Genomic DNA, 23,868 nt, shown 5'->3' on the forward strand with positions numbered 1-23,868 from the left:
GGTCAGTCTCTGTTGGCAACCTCATAGAAGTGGTGCTTGACTTGGCCACTTTTTATCCTGCAGACCATACAGGAGGCTGATGCCTCAGCCACTACTGATTCTTCAGGTTGGTGGGCAAGCCATAATGAGGCCCATCCTGAGGCACTTCTGCTGCTGTCACCTGACACTATTCTAACACGTCAAGTGTACCTTCCAGTACCTCTCATAAGCACTAGGGTTTCTTTTGGTCTAGTGTCGTGGTCCTCAACTCTGGATACGTGATTAAATTACCTGGGCAGCCATTTACAAACACCTTTGCCAGCATCCCACCTCTAGCTGATGGAAGTAGACTCCCCGGTGGTGGTGAGGCCCTGGCATCTTATTTTCTAAAAAGCTCTCCAGAGAATTCTATCATGTAGCCAGTTTTGAGAACCTTTTCTTTAGCACAGTGACTGTCAAGGGGAGAATTAACTTCAAAAGCATAGAAAAGAAAAATTTCTAAAAACACCATCCATTCAAACAAGAAGGGAAGAGATGTGGTGTTGAGACCTGACTGATTCCAACTAACTGGCTTAAGTTTTTAGGAATGTAACCTCCCTGGACCTTTGTTTCCAATTGTGACAAAATAGAATTGGACTAAATTACCAAAGTTTCTCCCTGCTCCAATACTATAACTGGACAGGGGTGGGAGAGGGGATGCTTTTATGTTGTAATTCTAAATTTGCCTGTGGGGCAGAAGTATCCCATAGCTGAGTGTAATGTCATAAATAGGATATGTGTATAAACAATGGAACAGTTAGTTATGGCCTCCTCTGGAGGTGGTTACACACCTAACACAAGTTCACTGGCAGGTGAGCCTTTTGGGGAGTAGAGATGTTTTTTGGTTTTGGGCTTAATTTGGGTCTTTAAAAATACCTTTTTGATCAAATTTTAGATTCTGCATATGTGTAAGGTCATGCAGTTAGTCTTTTCTGTCCCTGGCTTATTTCACTTAATCCTCTAGATTCATTCATGTTGTCACAAGTGACAGGATTTCATTCTTGTTTATGGCCAAATAGTATCCCACTGTGTATAGACACATTGTATCCAGTGTATATGGACACTTAGGTTGGCTACTGTCAATAGTGCTGCAGTATACCTGGGGGTGCAGATATCTCCTTGACATACTGATTTCATTTCCTTTGGGTGTATACCCCACAGTGGGATTGCTGGATCACATGGTAGTGCTATTTTTGATTCTTTTGAGGACTCTCTACTCTGTTATCCATAGTGGTTGTACTAATTTGCATTCCAATCAGCAGTGTATAACAGTTCCACCTTTTCCACATCCTCATCAGCATTTATTATTTTTTTATCTAAAGACAGGGTAGGAGGGATGAACAGAGATTGGCCAATGGGTACAAAGTTAGAGTTAGGAGTTATCTGGTGTTTTATTGCACAGTAAGGTGACTATAGTTAACAAGAACGTATTGTATATTTAACAATAGCTAGAAGAGAGGATTTAGAATGTTCTCACCATGAAGAAATATTTTAGGTAATAGATACGCCAACTACCCTGATTTGATCATTATACAGAGTATGCATGTATCAAAATGTTATATTGTACTCCATAGATATGTACAATTATATGTCAGTTAAAAACAATAAAATTTTTAAAATGTGATTTACTTCCTTTTATGTGATAGATGCTGTGCTGGGTACATAGAACATTTTATTTTTCTCCTCACTACCACCATGTACTGTAGGTTGTATTTTCATGTTATGTGATAGGAACTTGGGGGTTTAGATAACCTGCCCAAGTTCACACAGCTCAAGTATGGAAGGCTGGGATTTGAACCCTTGTATGTTTCCTTCCAAAGCTAGGACTATTTCAACTCTAGTGCTTACATTTGGGAAAAAAAGCTGTAATCCCTACCAACCTGTATTTAGCACAAGTTCTTCCCAAAAGGCTTTTGGCCAAGGCCTTCTGTAGGTAAAGCAACCACTCTCTGAAAGCTCCTAGAGGCAGAAAACTTGCCAGACACAGAAAACTGCTGATCTGGCTGATGAGAACGGAAGTCACTTGATTAACTGCCAGTCTAGAATTCTGCAGTCCTCACATAACCTCATTAATTGCCAAACAACTGAAAATAACTATGACTACTTTATGGAAGCCCAGAGAAGGCTGCCTCTTTTCTAAGAGCTAGTCTATAACAAGATAGGATTCAAACTACAGAGACAGCTAGTCTATAACAAGATAGGATTCTGACCACAGAGACAAATGTCCTTTCTTCCATCCGCCTGCTTACAGTTATTTTCCCACCCAACTTTCTGGAAAAATCTAGGCCTAGTGTGAGACTATCCCATCAGCAAAATAGGAGAGTCTCACATCAAACTGTGCTTTGAATTGCATTTTGTATGAAGTTGTGAGAGAAGTCATGTATGTGGGTCATTCTTATACCTACATGTTTAGTATTTGAGTGGCTGTGCTTTGTAGAGAATTTTGTTAATATTTAGAAAGAAATTGATATTTTAAGCCAATATTTCCTCTTTCAATATATGTGCCACTGGATGAGAAAAATAATTTATGATTCTGTATACATATATGTACTTTATGAGATGTGTATACTTGACAGGTAAGTAATGTGGCCACGTGCAATCTATCCAAATTCCATAGCATCATTTAGGGCCATTGCAAATGTTCAAAACCATTATATTTTATTTTGAGATGAGAAGAAGCAGATTGTAAGACATGTGCTTGTAGGTAAGGAATCAATTTTTTTTACCTGCTTTTCAAAGTTACCCTTAATGTTTCATAAATGCCATGTACTACCCTTGAACTTAGACACGCTTGCATGAGCGGGCACATATGAAAAACTTGGGAAGTACCCCCGCATGAGATAAAAAGCACTAAAGATGTTAGATGCTTGCAAATAACATTAGTATTGTGTATTTACTTTTTGAAAGGCTATAAACTCCATGCAGCATCCCAAACAAGAGAGGCAGGCAACCCCAGAGGAAAGCTGCAGTGGCTACTGTGTCCAGTGATGACCACCAATCTGAAGAGGAACATCCTCTTGCGTGTGTTTGGCTTCCTGGGCCCAAATGGGAGGGATACAATTCCAAATGAAGCAGTTTTGTAACTGTTTCATCTGAGATGTGGTTAAGACAGCTGGGGGAGTTTGCCCAGGCACAGGTTCTCATCCTGGCGGTGCTCACACACATGATGGGCTAGCATTAGGGAAAAGACATTGGGCTGGTTCTTATTTCTTCTGAAAGCAGAACCAACATTAGTAAGTGGAAGTTAGAAGCAGGCAGACTTGTGGCCCAGGGGAAGGAAGTCTTTCCAACAATTGGAACAGTTTCAAAATGGAATCGGCCACAGGGGGTTGGCTTGCAGACCATCGTAGGAAGGTGGTAAAAAAGGACCCCCAGACAGGGCAGAATGTGTCCTGTGACCTTCAGAGCAGTTTGGTTTTTTTCTAGCTCAAAGATTCTAGTGTAACAAAGAGTGGATGTTTTAGTTGTGAAAGTTCCTTCCAGTTTTCTCCGGGTGAGCCAAGCTGACAGGCACAATGTCAGTCTCTCAATGAATTCTCCCCAGCCTGTGTGCTCCAAAACGCATATGCATATTAAACACACATTCCTAGATTGAGACTTGTGTGGGGAAATTTAAAGAAGAATGTTTCATACTTTCTCTAAACTTTGTCTAGGGAGTGTGAGGACTTGTCTAATTCCTGCTGATTGAAAGTAACCTACCCTGATGAAGCCCCCTTCTTAATCCTGATGTATCTGACTTTGTCCTTGTGGGCTTAATTTTCAGTATGCCATGTTTCTGTCCCTGGTGTTCCTGGCTGAGCTCGTAGCTGGCATTTCAGGGTTTGTGTTTCGTCATGAGGTAAGTATACACAAAGTTCAGAACTCAGTTAAGGGGTGTTTGGGAGGAGGATTCTTGAAACCTCTTGAAATGTGTAAAAAGTACACATAGGCTAGCTGGTTTGTTCAATAGTATTGCTATTTTCCAAATATCATGTCGTATGACCTGAAATTTTCATGAAGTTCTAAATGTAGGAATTCCACCAAGCTTGAAACCTTCACTGTTGATCTTCGCTGTGTTTCTCTATGTAGCCACTGCATGAAATGATTCTCTCCCAGTTTTAAAGCAGTGACTTTCAATATGGATTAAATACTCGTTTAAAAATAGCTGCTTCAGGCTGGGTATGGTGACTCATATCTGCAATACCAGAGCTTTGCAAGGCCTGGGGCAGGAGGATCTCTTGAGGCCAGAAGTTCAAGAACAGCCTAGGCAACCTAGTGAGAACCCCATATCTAAAAAATAAAAATAATAACTTAGCTGGATGTGCCAGCTTGCACTTATAGTCCCAGCTACTTAGGAGGCTGAGGAGGGAGGATCACTTGAGCTTGGGAAGTCAAGGCTGCAGGGAGGTAATGTCACACCACTGCACTCCAGCCTGGGCAAGAGATGAGACCCTGTCTCTGTTTTTTCTTTTTTAATAGCTACTTTAATAAGGCACAAGTGTTTATCTGTATAACAAGATTTCTAAGACTATAAAGGCAAGCCAAACTAATTGTCTTGCTGCCTCAAAATTTTATCATTGTACTCCATAAAGAATAGTAAAGCCAGAAGTGATACACATGTGTTAAAAAGAAAAAAAAGATACAGGTGGAAAACATAGAAACTGTTACTGTGGGTCTCGAAAGTCTTGCATTATCTATTCCCGGGCCTTGTTTTTTTATTTTTAATTTTAATTTTTCATTAACACATCTTGCTGCACACTTAAAGGTCCCACTTTCGGGCTTGGCCAAGTTCAGTTCCCCTGAGCTTGCCTGTCTGCTCTCTGCTCCCTTCACTATTGCCTTGTTTTTCCCTATTATCAGAGACTGTATCCCAGAAGCCAAAGCTGACTCCCAGAACCCAGTTTGTATGGGTGCTGCATCTGGAATTAGGGCCCCATTCGTAGTCTCTAGTGAAGTGACACCTGATGAAGTTTCAGCCTCAACATCCCTAAAAAGTGCCCCTTGTGTATGTGTGAACACCAGGAGCACCCTGGCTTGCTCCTAGCTGAGCCCTTGTGAACTTTCCTCTTGTTTGTTGCTGGGAGTGTGCTCTATAGAGGGGTTTTTCTCTTAATGGTGCTTGCTGCCTAGGGCCTGGAAATCCTCATCTACCTAACCTCTTTTCCTGTGAAACCCTAAGGGTTGTTGTGGGAGGAGGGTACAACGCGACTCTTGACTACCAGTGCTGGTTTTGAATTTGGCTAAACAGTCAAACTCACATGATGACAATAGGTCTCAGTGCCATTTAACAAAAGCAAAAAGATATAATAAAGGAAGCACAGCTTGCCTACTAGGCAGCAGTGGGCTTGTTTCTCCACCATGAGTCCATAAAATGGTCCAGCGCCTATTCTGCGTACTCCCCCATCCTAAGAGACAGCTTAAGTACAGTGAAATGAGATGACACAACTGGGTGTGGCAGCCACCTTAGCTTAGAAGCTACATGTAACTGGTATATTTACCTCTTGTAACTGTCCCATGGACATAGTTTACAGCATTTTAGCAAAGAATATGCCTAGTTAGGAGAGTCACCATACTTAGCCCTAAGCTTCCCACCAAGTAATTATTGTCATTTGCTGTCCTCCCAGTTTGGAGGCATTTCACCAATTGGGAGCCAGTTTTGTCACAAATTCAGTGGCCTGGTAACACATCTGACATTTCACTTTCATCACGTTTCCAGGGAAACAGAGCTTGAAAGTTACCCCAAAGTCAAATGTGTTCACAGAAAAGGTTTTGTTAACCTTTTTTTTTTTGAGACGGAGTTTCACTCTTGTTACCCAGGCTGGAGTGCAATGGCGCAATCTCGGCTCACCACAACCTCCGCCTCCTGGGCTCAGGCAATTCTCCTGCCTCAGCCTACCGAGTAGCTGGGATTACAGGCACGCGCCACCATGCCCAGCTAATTTTTTGTATTTTTATTAGAGACGGGGTTTCACCATGTTGACCTGGATGGTCTCAATCTCTTGACCTTGTGATCCACCCGTCTCAGCCTCCCAAAGTGCTGGGATTACAGGCGTGAGCCACCGCGCCTGGCCCCCTTTTTTTTTTTTTTTTTTTTTTGAGACAGAGCCTTGCTCTATTGCCAAGGCTGGAGTGCAGTGGCACAATCTCTGCTCACTGCAACCTCTGCCTCCTGGGTTCATGTGATTGTCTTGACTCACCCTCCCAAGTAGCTGGGATTACAGGTGCCTGCCACCATGCCCGGCTAATTTTTTTTTTGCATTTTTAGTAGAGATGGGGTTTCGCCATGTTAGCCAGGCTGGTTTCGAACTCCTGATCTCAAGTGATCTGCCCACTTCGGCCTCCCAAAGTCCTGGGATCACAGGCATGAGCCACCGCGCCCAGCGAATCTTTTTAAGTTCTTGTCCTTTAGCCTCTTTTTTTTAAAATTGGCCTCAATAAAGACGGGTAAGTGAAAGTTGGTTTTGCCCCACTCCTATGGTAAAATGGGGATTAGCTTTTGACCAAACCATCAGTCATCCTGTCCACCAAAGTGGTTTGTCTTTTATGAGCCTCCTGTGTAAGAGCAGAGGAAGTTTTAGAAAGATGGGCATTAATTCAAAGAGCAGAGGAAGTTTTAGAAAGATGGGCATTAATTCAAAGAAAATAAGTAGAAAACTCATGCCTGAGGTTTGGCAGCTCACCGTCATAGCCATTTCAGAAATGGACTGGTCACTCCAGTAGGTCATTCAACAGATCAGACTTTCTCTGGATTGAGGCTGAGGGGAACAATTTTTTAATTTCCTGAGCCCAACCCCCCTGCCCCCGGTAAATGTTCTGGGCTTTTCCATCTCAAAAAATGGGGCATTGCTCCCTGGCCTACATTTATACAGAGACTTTCAGAAGAGGCTCTTTTAGGGTAGAAGTTGGTAAGAATTGAAGTCAGTTTGGGCTGTGGTGGACTGCAGTCACATTCCTCCTTGTCTTCTATAGATCAAGGACACCTTCCTGAGGACTTACACGGATGCTATGCAGAATTACAATGGCAATGATGAGAGGAGCCATGCAGTGGACCATGTGCAGCGCAGCGTAAGTTCAAGAGGAGATGGGGGTGTGAACTATATATGAGGTTTGGGCTTAGACTTACGGGCTGCCAGTAGGTTGGCCCAGTAGTTGATATTGGTTCCATTCTTCAACTCTTAGTCCAGTTCCATTGCCAAGATAATACTCAGTCTTTGTCCAGGCTCCAGTTATTCAGGTAATTAGTGTCAAGGAGGACCACTCCCTTGAGTGTGCCTTGGATCAGTAAGGGTTGCAGGTATGCCAAAAACAACTCATTTGCTCTTCAGATCTGAACCCTTGGGAAGGAGTTAGGCAGTGAATGTGTGACAACCTTGATTAGAGTTGGCTCCCAGAAGCTGCCTTTCTGGAATCAGTATCTTCAAGCTGGGAGGAGAGCTCAGGTGAGCTGCGTTCACTAGCTGGGGCAGTGGAGTGGATGTATAGAGTGGACCTAGAAGAAACTGAGGATCTGTTAGGTATGTGAAGGGCGTGAGCTGCCTCATGCTTTGCCGAGGATATGGGGGAAATAGAAGAGGGAGTTCCTGTCTGGGTGGTAGGTGCTGGTGCTTAAGCTTGACTGCCCATCAGGAATCACTAAGGAGGCTTTTGCTTTGGGTTTTCTTGGTTTTGGTTACTTCAGAAGCAATCTTTTTTATTTTAATAAAAGTTCCAACATGTACAGAAAAGTCTTGGGAATACTACAAGGAACTGAATAATCAGATTTACCAATTAATTATATTTTTGCCCCATTTGTTTTAACATTCTCTATATTGGGGTTGGCAAACCTCTTCTGTAAAGTGTCAAATAGTAAAGGCTGGGCGCGGTGGCTCACACCTGTAATCCTAGGACTTTTGGAGGCCAAGGTGGGTGGACTGTCTGAGCTCAGGAGACCGAGACCACCCTGGGCAACACGATGGTGGTCTCGGTCTCCTGAGCTCTACTGTCTCTACTAAAATACACACAGACACACACACACACACACACATTTGCCGGGTGTGGCAGTGTGCCTCTGTAATCCCAGCTACTCGGGGAGGCTGAGACAGGAGGAAATCACTTGAATCCAGGAGGCAGAGGTTGTAATGAACCAAAATTGCACCACTGTACTCCAGTCTGGATGACAGAGTGAGACTCCGTCTCAAAAAAAAAAAAAAAAAGGAATAAATAGTAAATATTTAGGCTTTGAGGGCCATACACTCTGTCACAACTACTCATCTCTGCCACTGTGGCACAAAAGCAGCCACAGATAGTATGTGAACACATAGTTGTGGCTGTGTCCCAGTAAAACTTTATTTACAAAAACAGGCAGTTCCTGGGCTATACTTTACCAACATCAGCTCTCCCTTTCTGTATGTGCATTTAATAAAAAAATTAAGAAGAAGAACTATTTATTTACTTATTAGTAGAGATCCCAGTGGAGAGTTTTTTTGAAACTGTATTTGCCTCAATTAACCAATCACCCAACAGTCCTGATTTAGTGGATGAATACATCTATATCAATAGGTGATTGTGAGTTAGACACAGAAGCACTGCTTTGCTTTGTGGAGGTGATAAGAAAGCCAATGCAATATATAATCTAGGACTTCCTTTCTGAAGATAAAACAAGCATCAAAATGAGTATAATAGATACTGGCGCTTTCATTCATCTTGACTCACCAAAGCTGCACATGTTGTCTTAGGCTTTAGTGCCTGTTTTTCTTGTAAAAGTTACAAGGCAGTGATTGAGGAGACCACATTGTCTTTGATCTGCTACTTTTTAATTCTTTTCCTTTCCCTGTTAATAGCTGAGCTGCTGTGGCGTGCAGAACTACACCAACTGGAGCACCAGCCCCTACTTCCTGGAGCATGGCATCCCCCCCAGCTGCTGCATGAATGAAACCGATTGTAATCCCCAGGATCTACACAATCTGACTGTGGCCGCTACCAAAGTTAACCAGAAGGTACCTGCTTTCTCCCAGCCCTGATTGACTGGACCACTGGTGAATGTTTGGGAGGGCTTTTTCGTTTCTGTTGAAATTTTGGCAAATAGATTTGAAATGAGAGTCAAGGAAAAGAGAATCTTACTTTGTGGTTCCTTGATTGCCTGGGAGAGGCACTTGAGGCTGCTCACTTCTAAAAGAGAAAGCTGTGAGTGACTCAGATCAGCCTAGTCTTTCTCTCCCACAGCAAGGATCTACCAGGATAGTTAGGAAGGGTTAGCAAGTGGTTTCTGTTAACCCTGATGCTTATGTCAGACAGTGAATGTTGGCTTTCTTTTGAGTGTCCGTCTTCTGCTTAATATGCCACCTAAACATGAAATTGTTTGCAGCTGGGTGTCATACTTTGGCAGCAAGAGGGCAGTAGAGTTGACAGACAGCATCTACTTCTGCTAGGAGGGTGGCCTTTATTTTAGGGAGTTCACTGCCATGGGAAAAGAAATAAGCAACTCGGATTCAACTCACTGTCAACCTCCTGACTCCCAAAGAAATCAGAGAAAAGAAAAAAGAGGACTAAATGAAATTTAAAAGTTAGTACATAGTGGAAATGAGGGAAATGAAGTGTTAATAGAGAAGAGGAAAATCAATTCTGTATTCCACTTTACAGAGAATAAAATGAAGGCATGATGTAACTACATGTGAAGACTGTCTACATTCTTAAATGTTTAGAGAAATACCACATATAAAATGTATTTTGGTAAACAAAAGGGAGGAAAAAACCTACTATTATGTTTACTTTCTGTTATTCAGTCATGGGGTAAATATTTTCTTGCTAAAATAAAATTCTGTTCTTATGATGCCTTCAAAACTCTACGTAATCTGTACCAACTACTGAATAATTCAGAGAGAAAAGATAGTAATATTCAGTACTGACAGCTACTTGTCTAAGTTAAAAGGACATCTGTTTCTATTGGAATTTTCTTATGGACCCAAACATTGAGGCTTCCTTCATCTCTTATTCTGCTTGGCAGCTACAGAGATACCTTTTCCCATAACCTGTCTGGAACTAGCCTTCTACTCCTAGTAGTTAAAGTCTGCCACTTGCAGATGTTTTCCATTGGTGACTGTTGATTTAGACCTGCTGAAAGGACGAGCAAATGAACTGTTCTGATTATTTCCTAGGATACTTAGCAGGTCTGTGTAGATTTATCTCACACCTGACAACTAGACTTTCATATTAGGAAATTATGAGAGATTGTTGTGAGTAGATAAGATCATAGTTTAGAGAAGAATTTAAGGTCGAAGGCAAACATGGCCAGTGGTTGTGGTATTAAAGCAGCTCCTACAGCAGGCAGATCTGTGCTGAGACCTGGAAAATGTGCTTTGGGGTCCATGCAGTAAACAACAGAAAAATCCAGAGATGGACAACATTTATTTTGACATTGGTCTCTTATTGTTTAAATAAAAACAAAAAAAAATGAAGTCACTTTTATCTTCTCATTTTAAGTAATCCTATTACTGATATGATTCATTAACTTGCTTTCTTATTTGGAGTAAAAAATAATGAGAAAACATTTCTTACAGAAGACTGCTTCTCACCCTTTAATGGGCATGTGAAGCATCTGGATATCTGGTTAAAATTCATTAAAAATATGTCAAAAGGAATAACCCATGGATTTGGCAGATTCTGTTTCAGTAGGTCTGGGGTGGGACCTCCAATTCTGCACTTCTAACAAGCTCCTAGGGGGTGAAATACTGCTCTTTCAAGAACCATACATTGAGAATCAAGGTGTAGAAAGAACTATTTTGGCACGGCTGTGCTAATGCCAGGCAGTCATTTCCTTTTTCTGGTTTCTCCTACTGGTTGGAGTGGCCTTACCAAAAATAATGTGACCAACTCTAAAATCTTCTAAAGTGGAGTAGAAATCATACTTTAGAAAATATATTCAGCTTAAGTGTAGAACTGAAGTGTGCAGAAAAAAAAAACACAAATCTATGCCAAACTATTTTCTAGAATGAGAAAATAGCTCATTTTGCTTCTCTGGGTTGTATTATCAGGCTTGTGTTTCCATATTTTGAGCTAACCTAACACTGGTGCTAATCTGGACCTCGTTTCTTAGCCCCGTTGTCACTGCAGGGAGAAGATACTGTAATGATGGCCAGCCTGGCAAACTGCTATCTTAGCTGCTACATTTTGGGAAAATGTTAGAAAATCCACATCTCTCCCCATTTTGTCTTATTCCTAACCCAAGCTCTTCTCCCTTCTACTACCTTTGGAAAAACAGTATGAGGCTGGTCATGGTGGCTCATGCTTGTATTCCCAGCACTTTGGGAAGCTGAGGTGGGAGGATCACCTGAAGTCAGGAGTTCGAAACCAACCTGGCCAATGTGGTGAAACCCCGTCTGTACTAAAAATACAAAAATTAGCCAGGCCTGGTGGCACAAACCTGTAATCCCAGCTATTCAGGAGGCTGAGGTAGGATAATCACTTGAACCCTGGAGGCAGAGGTTGCAGTGAGCCGAGGTCACGCCACTGTACTCCAGCCTAGGTGACAGAGCAAGACTTTGTCTCAGTTAAAAAAAAAGAAAAAAAGAACGAAAAAAATAGTGTGATATATAGTGTCACTAGTAAACGTGAAATCAGCAAGCTTCTACTATGGGGAATCAAATTTCAAAACTCCCCATGAGTGATAATGTATATCCTTTCCCACTCCCACCCTGGCCTTCAAATTTGCTTCAGATAACTAAGGAGTATAGTTTGTCAATTGCATTGAAAACATGTGTCACACAAAGGGAACAGTATACACTGGGTCCTATAGGAGGGTAGAGAGTGGGAGGAGGAGGAAGATAAGGAAAAATAACTAATGGGTACTAGGCTTAATACTTGGGTGACAAAATAATCTGTACAACAAACCCCCATGACACAAGTTTACCTATATAACAAACTTGCACATGTACCCCTGAACTTAAATAACAAAAGACAACATGTCTCAAAGCACTACTTCTAAGTTAATGCGCCTTTTTTTCTGCAAGCAGACTATGAATATATATATAGTTATCACTTAATAGAAAACACAGCATGGGCATAATTTTTTACAAGCTATAAGAAATGTTAAATTGTTAAATTTGAACTTTAAAAGGGGAAACATGGTTGGGTTTTTTTGTTGTTGTTCTTCAAATGTTATTAAAACTTAGTGTGCCATTCTTGATAAACAAGAACCAGCCTTAACCTGTTTATTATATTAATGTCTTTATTTTTACATACTTTATACACTTAAGTTGAAGCCCTTTTCCAGAAAACTGGAAAAAGACCATGTCTTCCTAGCTGAATAAAGACTCTAGGCTGATTTTGCCAGTTTAAATAAATATACTTACAAATACTCTCTTTCTGGAAAAGATGACCCTAGAACATAAGTTTTCCCTATTTAAAAAATTCTAATGGTCTCATTAGGAAGAACCCCAAAACTCCATAAAGTTGGCAGATATCCAAACACTTCCCGCTAGCTAGATGATTTCAGTTTGTTTATTCAAGTTTTGTCATTCATCGTCAAAATGCTAGCAACTATGTTTATGATGCTGAAATTTCCTGTTCAAGGATGCAGAATGTCTTTTCATCTTTTCAAGTCTACTTCTTTATCTCTGTCGTGTTTGCTTCATAGATCTTACAGGACTATATTTAATAGTCCTACTATGGAAACATTTGTCCTTGAAATTGTGTCTGGGATTGGCTTTATATGTGATGGGAGTCAGGGAGGTTCAAATGAAACAAGATTGGCCAAATATTAATTTGTGATGTTAGGGGAAGGGTCACGTGTCTCTACACTTTTGTGTATGTTTAAAATTTTTTCTTATTTTTTAAGTTTGAAAAGAATGCTAATAAATCCCTAGAGTGAGTTGCAATTATATTTGCTGGATTACGGTTGAAGTGTGTGTTGGGAGTGTTTTCAGTACACATAGCTTGAGTAAAAAGCTTAGCCTGAGTAAAAACATGTCTCCAAGACAGTGTTTTTCTTTTTTCAGGGTTGTTATGATCTGGTAACTAGTTTCATGGAGACTAACATGGGAATCATCGCTGGAGTGGCGTTTGGAATCGCATTCTCCCAGGTAGCCCACATAATTGTGCAGAGCCTGTCTAGCCTTTCCTCTGCCTCCCTCCCTGGCCTCCAGATTCTCAGCTTGCCTTCCTGTACTTTGGGAAAAGCTGATGGATGGGGTCAAAACACCTTGCTCATTAGTCCTCAGGTGATCTGTTTATTGATTTTTCTTTTTCAACTCAAATGAAGTTTTGTCATCAAGGGAATATCGGTTACAGTTCAACTAATGACTAGCTCCAGATAAACAACTGGCTACTTCTCTAGGTCAAATGGAGGTTCACTGAATAACGTGCTGGCATAATTGGATCATAAACAATGCAAAACATCAAATGGCTGATCTGGATTTGGGGGAAGCTTTTTTCCTGATTTATCTGACCCTTTTTTGTTCTCTCTTAATTCCTGTGTATTATGGATGAGATCTTTCCCTTTAAAGAAAGCCTAAATTTAGCAAACTTCAGCTTGTGATCATTATTTTAATCTCTAGGTTTGACTGTAAGATGTTTGACTATTCTTATTTGGTTTCTTAAGAGGAAACCAAATTTTGTGTATTAAATTTTATATCCCTTTATCTCTACCTACTGTCTAAAAATCAATGGGAGAAGTACTATGCCAATTAAGTAAACCACACACACTTTAGGATAGAACAATATTAAGCTAAATCTAAAATGTAGTCCACCTCCACCAGGCAAGGCATGGTCCCACAGGCTTCTGATCTCCCAGACAAATGATATATCCTTGCTAAAATGTTGCTTTGGGTAGAAGAATCAACATGTATAGTTAACAACCAAGGGCAAACTTTGTTTATGGTTTAACTCAGACTTTGTTCAGACCAACAGGTCATTTTTCAAACAGCCCAATTAATGTTGTCTGAGTAACGTCTCCACAGCTCTCATTTCGTTTTTTAAAATTCCTTTTTATTTAGGACCTGGTGTCTATGACAAACCACAACTCTAATTTCTGCATAGGCTATCTGAGACTCTAATTACTTTTCCCCAGCCATCTGCATCTCTGGCCCTCTGGCTTAGCAATGATGATGCACTTCAATTTTATTCCAGTTTGTTCCTAAAACTTTCTAATTGAAATGCGAAATATACAGAAAGGTGCATAAATTATGTTTACAGCTTAATAAGTTACCACAAAATGAACTTAGCTGTGTAACCCTCACTTAGATTACGGAATAGAACTTTAGTCTGATGGTTTACTTTTTATAAGTAGACAGCCTTAGAGAGATAGAAGAGCTTTTCTTCCTAGGCAGTTCCAATACCTGTGTGACATTTTATCTCACAAGAGCATGTGGGCTCAGCCAACACAAGTGTGTTTCTTGTTGCAATTTCAAAATTATCTTTTACAGTGCTTCATTATTTTTTGTTTTTGTTTTACAGCTCATGAAGTGAATTAAACTCTCAACACTCCAACACACAGACAAACCAGAGTGGGGTCACAAACAATGCAAATTAACTCAGTCTCCAGAGACATTTGAAAATCAATTGCTACTCTAAAATTTTTTCTAGTGGCTATAATATTTCAATAATAATACTCAGTAACATCAGTCTAACGACTGAGGGACATTTTAGAGGATCCCCAAACCCTGGTGATTGATGCAAATGTGCAGGATGCACTTGACAGCCTTGAACATCCTGTTTACTTAACACATGCATGTGTAGCATCACCTTGTTAACATCAAAAGGGTAGTCTTGAGTTTGGCATTGAGGAGGCCTGTCCCATCGGAGGAAAAAAATAAAGCGACATTATGCTGATATTGTACATGAGGAGAAGAGAGCCTCGAAGAATCTGGAATCTCATGAATGAAACACCTTACCATCCAAGAATATTCCCATGTGGCCATAAGTGTGTGTGTGGTATCAGGAGGATCCTGTTTTCATTAATGATATATATCAAAGGAATCCTTCTCCAAGTAATGAATCTGATTAACACCTTTCTTCCACTCTTCTCTCACACATTCATTCCAATGAAGAAATTTATGATTAGACAAATAGTTATCTGGCCTGATAAGCATTAATGTCTCTGTGCTACCTTAAAGAAATCTATGATTCGTGAATTGTTGAATATGCCGTGTGACCCTCTAGGGCAGTAAGAGGGGATTTGGCCTTAAGGAACCTCAACTCTGAAACTCTTCAGTGAGTTTTGGTCTCATCAAGGTACCATATAGTTGTTGGGGTAATAAAACACAAAGCCCCGTGGCATCACACCACAGTGCCAGTACTGCTCACCCATGTGGCCAGGCAGGACCAGCAGGGTGGAGACTTGAGACCTGCTTCCAGGTTCAGGCAAAGAGAGAGATGACTATGGCTGGCATTTACCAGCCAGATGCACCAAGAACTGCAGCTATTTATGGTGCCATCAAACTCAGGGTTCCTGAAAGCTGAAGTTGGCTTCCAGACATCCATAAATCCAGGGCATCCCTGGGACAATGGTGGCCATTTACCAGATGCCTGTTCACAAAGAACCAGCCCTATTGATCCTGGTCAGTGACCTGGAACCAGACCTTTGGCTACATGTGTTCAGAAATTTTAGAGCCAATGTCATAGTAAAATTGAGCAAATGTTGGCTGATATTGATGAACCAGTTGTGTTGCCTTATTCCTTAGCCTTCCTATAATAAAGAAGGCTCTACTAAGTAGAGGCCACAGAGAGGACAAAGTGGGTAAGAAAGGACAGAGCTCTCTCTCTCTCTCTCTCCCTCCCTCCCTCCCCACCCCACCCTGCGTTTCGTTCACTTGCCCTCGACCTTTTTTTGCCTTTTGCTTTGCTTGCTCTTATGACCTCCATGCTATCATCTGTTGGAAAAAACTGGTCATGCACATCTATTGTCTCAGAGATTAAAGGTGGTATAAAGTATTAGGAAAACTAAGCTGGGTCTAGCCTTTTAATAGACTGTGCAGGAACTTTGCCCCTGTTAGCTAACTTAGCTAATTGAAAGCTCTTGAGTGCTGTTTTTGGACAGCAGCAGGGTTGTGTCAAGCATTGAACACTTCTCTCTATGAACTTCCATTGCCTTTGTCCTCTCAAGCCAAACCTCATTTGTCTGGACTTGACAGGCAGGGTCTGCCGCCTATAAATTTATAGCAGGAGGTTGAGTGTGTTTAGTCGGGTACTTCTTCACTGCATCTTTGGCAACTGCTCTTGCACTCGAGGGCTTGGGGAGAGAGAGAGAGAGAGACAGAGCGTGCATGCACATCACCCCTGTCCTATCCCCACCCCCAATATGACCTGGAAGCCAAAAGCCATGGGATGCCTGGACATGGACATTTTTATTGTTCAATTTGTGACATTGTGTATATGTACATAGGCATGTGTGTGTGTGATAGGGTAATGGGGTGTCCACTGTATTTAGTACTTCTGTGTCTAAGGTAAATAGACCCAGGGCTTTGCTAGACTTAGAACCTGTTGGGCTGGATTAATTCCCCATATCATGTAATATGACAGTCCTGAGTAAAGAAAGTAGAGCTGTTTTCCAGAAGGGGAGGGTTGAGTGACTTGCTTGAAGTTGGGCAGCTACTATAGATCCAGGATTATAATTCTGACCTCCTTACTTGGCCTGCTGTATTAACTTTTAAGGCCAGAGATTATCCTTGTTCCTGCCCCTGATAGCACCTGAAGGGAATTCATTTTGTGCTTTTATAACAAAAAGACTTAAGTCTGTGAAATTCAAAGGGAAAAGGTACTGGTAAGAAAATACAGACCCTATTCCTCCCCATACATTTGCTGATCCTCACCCTCCTGTCTGGCCTCCTTCAGGGCCAAAATGCTGCTACAATGATTCATTATGTGCCAGCCATTCTTTTCTTTTTGAGAGCCCTTGAGAAGACCTGTTTACCTTTTCTATGTAGAGGGCAGGACACGGCTGGGGCTATTCTTAGATAGGAGAAGAGGGTACAACCCAAGCTCTGAGAATTACCTGTGTAGCTTGGGGCATATTCTTTAACCTCTCACAACCCTCAATTTTCTTATCTGGAAAACTGAGATTGTAATATTGTACAGTTTAAGGTACAGATTCAATACAGGCCAGGTGCAGTGGCTCATGCCTATAATTTCAGCACTTTGGGAGGCTCAGACAGGCAGATCATTTGAGCCCATATCCCAGCCATACCCAGCTGACAAATGTAGACATCTCAGGCCTGGTCAACATGGCAAAAACCCCATCTCTACTAAAAATACAAAAATTAGCTGAGTGTGGTGGCGTGTGCCTGTAATCCCAGCTACTCTACTCAGGAGGCTGAGGTAGGAGAATTGCTTCAACCTGTGAGGCAGAGGTTACAGTGAGCCAAGATTACACCACTGCACTCCAGCCTGGATATTCAATACAGTCAGCCCTCCATATCTGCAGTCAACCCTCCGTATCTGCAGGTTCTGTATCCATGGATTCAACCAGCTATGGATTGAAAACAACAATATGACAAAAAATAATACAAATAAAAGCAATATAGTATAGCAACTATTTATATAGCATTTACAGTGTATTAGGTATTATGAGTAATCTTGAGATGATTTAAAGTATAAAGGAGGATATGCATAGGTTATATGCAAATATTACGCCATTTTGTATCAGAGACTTGAACATCCTAGGATTTTACTATCCTCATGAGGTCCTGGAACCAATCTCCAGCAGATACTAAGGGATGACTGTAATTTGTTCTACCCGAATGTGTTATGTACCTCTGACACTTATTTGATTTTTCACATTATCAAGTGTGTTCTGGTGTTGATCCTGGAAAATGGAAGTTCTAACAAAAAGAGACAAGCTATGAGGTTCAAGGTTGTTACACTCATATTTTAGTTTCTCATTTGGTAGAATATTCTGGAGGTTACAGACATGGTATCTTCAGCCACGTAGCAGTAAGTGCATGAGACTTTGTATTTTATGGCACCAAATGATGTTGGCCAGAGCCTTGGTAGAAGATAGGATGAGTCCAATAAGATGATGATGTTTCCTTACCTGAAAGAGGTTATAGTTTGCATATTTCACAGCAGTTTTCATTTGAAAAAGGAAGATAAGAGATGAGAACTGGAACCTGCATGGGTAGGTTAAGAGCCAGGAAAATGGAGTTCAGGTGTTGCCCTGACCAACAGTGGGACCTGAAGTGGCAGCAGGTATTTCACCTGAAAGATAAGGGTGATTAGGTGGATTGGATGAGCAGTTCCCTGCCCTGGAAGGGTTGTTAAAACACCACTTGCTGGGCCCCACCCCCCAGAGTATCTAATTCAGCAGGTCTGGGGTGAGATCTGAGAATGTGCATTTCTAAAAAGGTCCTAGGTGATTGTGATGCTCTTGGTCCTGGGGTCACACTTTTAGTGACACAGGTTATTCCCACCCCTGATCCAGCAAAACATGCCCTGTTGTCTACCCATCCCTAATCCAGCAAAACATGCCTTGTTGTCTAAGGAGAAGGGACTACATTGGCCAAGAGAAAGCAGCCTCTAAACTCAAGTGCACCATTGGGCTCCTCTCCAAAGAATGCTGATCCTCCAGATTCATGAGTGGGAATTTTCTGATGAACAGAACAAGATGTGCTTAAGGGTGTCTTGAGAGTATCACAGCCATCTTTATTAGATTCACTTGTGCCATAGTTTAGATCAAGGCGCAAAGACAAGTGGAGGACTAGAATCTTCTGAGGAGGTGGAGGTACTATGTTATTGGTTGTCCTGAAGCCCCTAAAAAACTAGGAGGTGGGCCCTGGGTGTAGATGAGCCCACTTAGGCCTAAGATGTCTACATGGTTGAGAGACAGAATATAAAGCCCCACTTCCCCCATCCCCTCCTACCTTTTCACAAGCCATGGCTTTCTTACCTCACTGGTGAATGTACCTGATCAAGAATAGTGTCTCTATTCTTGCCTCAAGGAAAGAACTATTATTTTCTCAGTGATATTATAATATCACTGGGATATTATAGCATGCTGAGAAATCTTCCAAATGCATGTGCTATAGCTTTGAATTAAATTTTAGCCTTTTAGTTAATATATCACTAAATCTGTACTTCTTTTTTTTTATTACTCTCGTAACATGAATAAATTTTAATAGCCTTAAGTGTCAAAAGTTGTTCTTCAATGGCTAGAGTGAGCTACAGCTGGAACATGGTGGCCAGTTTGAGAACCTCCAGTTGACCCTGCAGTTAGACTCCCAACAGCAGAGATCCCATGGTTGAAATCAGGTTTTATCTTTTGCTCTAGGGCCCTTTCCCTATTTACATACAGAAACATCTTTAAAAAAATTATGTCTAGTGATACACATATATCAAAAATCACATTATATCCCATAAACATATAAAATTATTATCAATTAAAAATTAAAAGAAAGATGTGGTTCAGTGACTTGAGAGTCTCATTTTTGTTTTTCTCCCTGGCAACAGTTGATTGGCATGCTGCTGGCCTGCTGTCTGTCCCGGTTCATCACGGCCAATCAGTATGAGATGGTGTAAGGAGAAGGTAGGTGGCAGTGGGGAGTGTTTAATTTTGGGACATAAAATTGGGACACATACTACGCTTCAAATGTGCAGGAGTACTGCCTGGCCATTGAGCACCTGATCCTGGCGGCACTCATCCATGTGCGGAAATCTCATTTCCGTGGTTGTGGGAAGGAGGTGTAATTGGTTCTTTTGTGGAAAACGTGGAAATGCTTTTTTCAGCTTGTTACCTTTCTTTTCAAGTCCTTATTTTTGGTGAATTACTGACATGTTTTAATTTCTCTCTTAGTCTTTCAAGAACGACGGAATAAGAGACCTGTTTTAAAAAGGAAATACATCAATCTTTGAAAGACTTCCAAAGAATGTTAGAGCACAGTACATAATACACCTGCCCTGCTCCTCCTATCCCTTAGCCCCCCACGTGCAACTGACACTCCTACCTAGTCTCTGCTCCACCTTTCAGCCCGTGTCATGTGTAGTGTCCATTTTGTGAAGCCCTGTTGTGCCACAGAGTGTAGCCAGGTCCCCCTGCAGCTAGTCCTAGTGAACCTCACCCTGAGGCCCTGCATGGGCCAGCCCCTCCATCTGTACTTGGTCCAACTGCAACTCATCATTGGTGACTGGTTATCACACCATCGCTGGCCCCTTTGGGCCCTGCATGTAGTGTGGGAGGCTCCTGTTAGCTCCTCACTGTGGTAAATGCCACACACCTTTAAGTAGATAAGCAGACAATAGTTATCTGTTCTTTTGACTTAATCTCATTTGGTTTGATTTTCCCTCTACTAAGGCTTTCCTACCTTCTTCAGGCTGCCTAAGACATGTAAAGAAACACATCGGTAATTGTCCGTGAGGAGAAAAAAAGCATGTGTCATGCATGAAGGAAACTGAGCTTTAGGTGGTCTCCTTGCTTGTTACATACCTGGGTATGTGTAGGCAGTTTAGTGCATCTTTGCCTCTCAGTTGAAACCTGTATAATCCTGTTACAAAGCTGTGTTGTTGCTTCTCGTGAAGGCCATGATATTTTGTTTTTCCCCAATTAATTGCTATTGTGTTATTTTACTATTTCTCTCTGTACTTTTTTCTTGCATTGACATTATAGACATTGAGGACCTCATCAGATCAATTTAAAAATGAGTGTGAAGGGGGAACAAGTCAAAATATTTTTAAAAGATCTTCAAAAATAATGCCTCTGTCTAGCATGCCAACAAGAATGCATTGATATTGTGAACATTTGTGATATATGTATTAATAAATAGAGCAATTACAAACAGCTGTGTTCTGGTTCTGTTTTTTGGTTCTTATGAAAGTTTTTAAACACATTTCTATCCCGTCTTGCTCTTCAGGACATTGCAGGCAGGTGGACCTCACACACACTGACACACCTCTCCATGTGTGCTCCTACCCCACCAAAATAGCATCAGGCAGCAGAGAAACTAAAGGGTTAGATTTTTTAAATTATTGTATGGATACTTCAGAAACTTTAACCATTTATCATGAACAGAATACATTGTTGTCTGCAGAAATAGAGCCTGCATATCATTGCAGGCCTCTGAAATCCTTTGGCCTGAATTTCATGAAATAAATACAAAGATTTCAGCTGAGTTTTTAAAATCTGGATTTCGTTTTTTAAAAAGGAAATGAGCCTCTATTCTTTCCTTCATCATTTCTAATGAGCATATATTCTTCCCGTTCCTCTTTGTTTTCTGGCTTGGATTGAATAAACGCAATCTAGAGAAGAGATTACATTCTACTATTTAGCTATCGCAGTGCCACAGTTCGTACTGAAGTATGGAATGCTTACACTTGATTTAAAGAGCATTTTACCAATAGGTGCAGTATATTATTTGCAATCAATTTTTTTCCCTTCTTGATGAGTCATCCAAAAACAAACACCTAGTAAAAGCATAAATTGATCTGTTACCAAATGAGTAGATCTAAAAGGCTCCCTCTTCTCTATTGTACGGCCTGTAATTATAATGGAGATGGCTTTCTAACTATATGCATTTATTAGCCTGAACCTTGCATAGAGTAAACCCTACTACAACATTGACAAAGGACACTGCTTAAACCTTCAGTTGTACCCTCTTCAAAAGGTCAGCAATTTAGTGAATAAAGGAGAGCTCTTCTATGGAAACATGTAGCTCAAAATCTTTTGACAATTCAGTTTCTAATTTCTATTTCATTATATTGAAATGAGGCTTTTCTTTAAAATCCTAAATAGAGCTCAACCCGTGGTTCATCCTTTTGCAAACTACGTGTTTATTGGTATGCTTTGGTAAGAAATCTATATGCTTTCTAAATTAAATTCAGATTTCAGAACAGCATACTTTTAATGAGAAACATTTGGACCAAGGTTGATTTTACTTTAAAACTATCAAGTGTTCATGTTTCAACTCTGAATGACTTGTTTGTAATATCCTTCCCTCCTTCAAAGGAAACTTAAAAGACAGAAATTGAAATACTTTTTTGTTTTCTTTTTATTATCCTCCACCTCCCTTTGTTGAGGTATAATGGTTACTTATAGTAAAGAACACAAAATGTTAAGTGTACAACTTCAACTTGCACATATGTACAAACCAGTATAAACAACTGCCCAGATTATATACAGAATATTTCAGTACCCCTGAAGGTTCCCTTGTGTCCCTTTTCAGTCAGTAACCACAGTCCTCTCACATCCCCTCAACCCTGCCCAGGAGTACCACTAATCTGAATTATATTCCCATATTTTAGTTATGTCTCTTCTTCAACTTCATATAAATAGAATCACAGAGTGTGGGCTGCTTCTTTCACTCAACATTGTGTCTGCAACAGTTAGTTACATGATGTATGTAAACATAGTCTTGTCTTCATTGTGGTATAGGATTACATTGTACAAATATAGCACAGTATATCCATTCTGGACATTTGGGTTTTTTTATTTTTAATTGTTTTTTTAGGTTCTGGCTACTATGATAGAGCTGCAGTGAGCATTATGGTATATGCTTTTTGGTGGACATAAATACACTTGTAGGATTGCTCGGAAGTAAGGTAAGTTTAGCATTAGAAAGTACTACCTAACATTTTCCCAAAGTGGTTATACTAATTTATTCTCCCATCAGCAATGTAAAAAAGATCTAGTTGTTCCACATCCTTGCCAACATTTCCTATTCTCAGTCTGTTTTATTCTAGCCATTCTACAGGTGCATAATGTTATCTAGATTTAATGTGCCTCACACTTTCATTTTTTCATTGACCATTTTGATTTCCTCTTTTTGTAAGATGTTCAAGTTTTTTGTGTATTTTAAAATCAGTTGTCTTTATTGTTTTGTAGGAATTCTTTCTATATTCTGGATACAAGTCCTTTCCTGGATGTATGTATTGCATATCTTTTCTCCCAGCCCGAGACTTGCCTTTTCAAGAACAGTGAGTTCTGGATTAACAATACATTTGGTTAGAGGTAGAAAAAAATGACACAAATAATTCAAAATATTGAAAGTCCTTTCTTCCTAGCAACAGCAATGTTTGATTCCACAGTGCTTTCACTATTTGTTGGTTGACTTTAGAAGGAGCTTTGCCTTTTATTTGTATTGTGCTTAATCTAATGTAATTAGTTTACATTTTCTACAAATATAAAGATTTGCAGCTGGGAGGAGGAAATAATTAAAACATGTCATTAAAAATGCCAGGAGCCAGGCCCAGCATCTCATGCCTGTAATCTGAGCTACTCAGAAGGCTAAAACAGGAGGATCACTTGAACCCAGGAGGTTGAGGCTGCAGTGAGCAATGATGTTGCCCCTGTACTCCAGCCTGGGTGACAGAACAAGATCCTGTCTTGAAAGAAAAAAAGTAAAATGAAATAAAATGTTGCAGCATTTCCTAGCAATCAGATTCAGAAAAAGAAATAATGGGGGACAGGCTTAGGAGTTAAGGTTTAAAGTAAGAAAATATATAAAACAAAGGTTTTCTTGTTTGCACATATTTAATTGTCAATGTTAAAAGCCTTTGAACAAAACTTAGGTAATAGATTTTTGAGATTATAAATCATAGCCCAGCACAGAGATTGTTGAGGTTTGGCCTGAAATTTTTGTTGTTGTTGTTAAAACTCCCCAGTTGATTCGAATGTCCAGGCAGAGTGGGAACCTCTGTACTAGAATCTGGCTTCAGCTTACCTTTTTCACCTTGTGCTCCGCGTCTATCCTACTTATTCAAGATTGTTTTATTCCCATTCTTTCACTCTCATCTCCCTGTTTGACATGCCTTCTCCTAAGGTTTCCCATCTTCAAATGCCATCTTTTCTGTAATGTTCTTTTGATAACTCCAGTCTTAGCCTACTCTACCAACTGTCTTCTGTGCCCTACATTTTAAATCAAGTATTAATGTTTTCCAGAATGTTGTCCATCTTTCCTGCTTTCAAGTTTATAAAGT

The 23,868-nt window shown here is 40.6% G+C and overlaps 1 protein-coding gene across 1 annotated transcript in view; it reads left to right on the forward strand.

The window, feature by feature from the left end:
* TSPAN7 (tetraspanin 7) overlaps positions 1-20,732 on the forward strand; it is a 121,782-nt gene extending 101,050 nt beyond the window's left edge. Inside the window, exons 3-8 of the mRNA XM_078362750.1 lie at positions 3,782-3,856; positions 6,967-7,062; positions 8,817-8,972; positions 12,969-13,052; positions 19,411-19,486; positions 19,754-20,732. Coding sequence (XP_078218876.1) covers positions 3,782-3,856; positions 6,967-7,062; positions 8,817-8,972; positions 12,969-13,052; positions 19,411-19,479 — 480 coding nt within the window. The 3' untranslated portion in view covers positions 19,480-19,486; positions 19,754-20,732. The remainder of the gene's footprint in view (positions 1-3,781; positions 3,857-6,966; positions 7,063-8,816; positions 8,973-12,968; positions 13,053-19,410; positions 19,487-19,753) is intronic.
* Positions 20,733-23,868: the final 3,136 nt, after the last annotated feature.

Source organism: Callithrix jacchus, chromosome X (assembly GCF_049354715.1).
Source record: "Callithrix jacchus isolate 240 chromosome X, calJac240_pri, whole genome shotgun sequence".
Classification (NCBI taxonomy): Eukaryota; Metazoa; Chordata; class Mammalia; order Primates; family Cebidae; genus Callithrix; species Callithrix jacchus.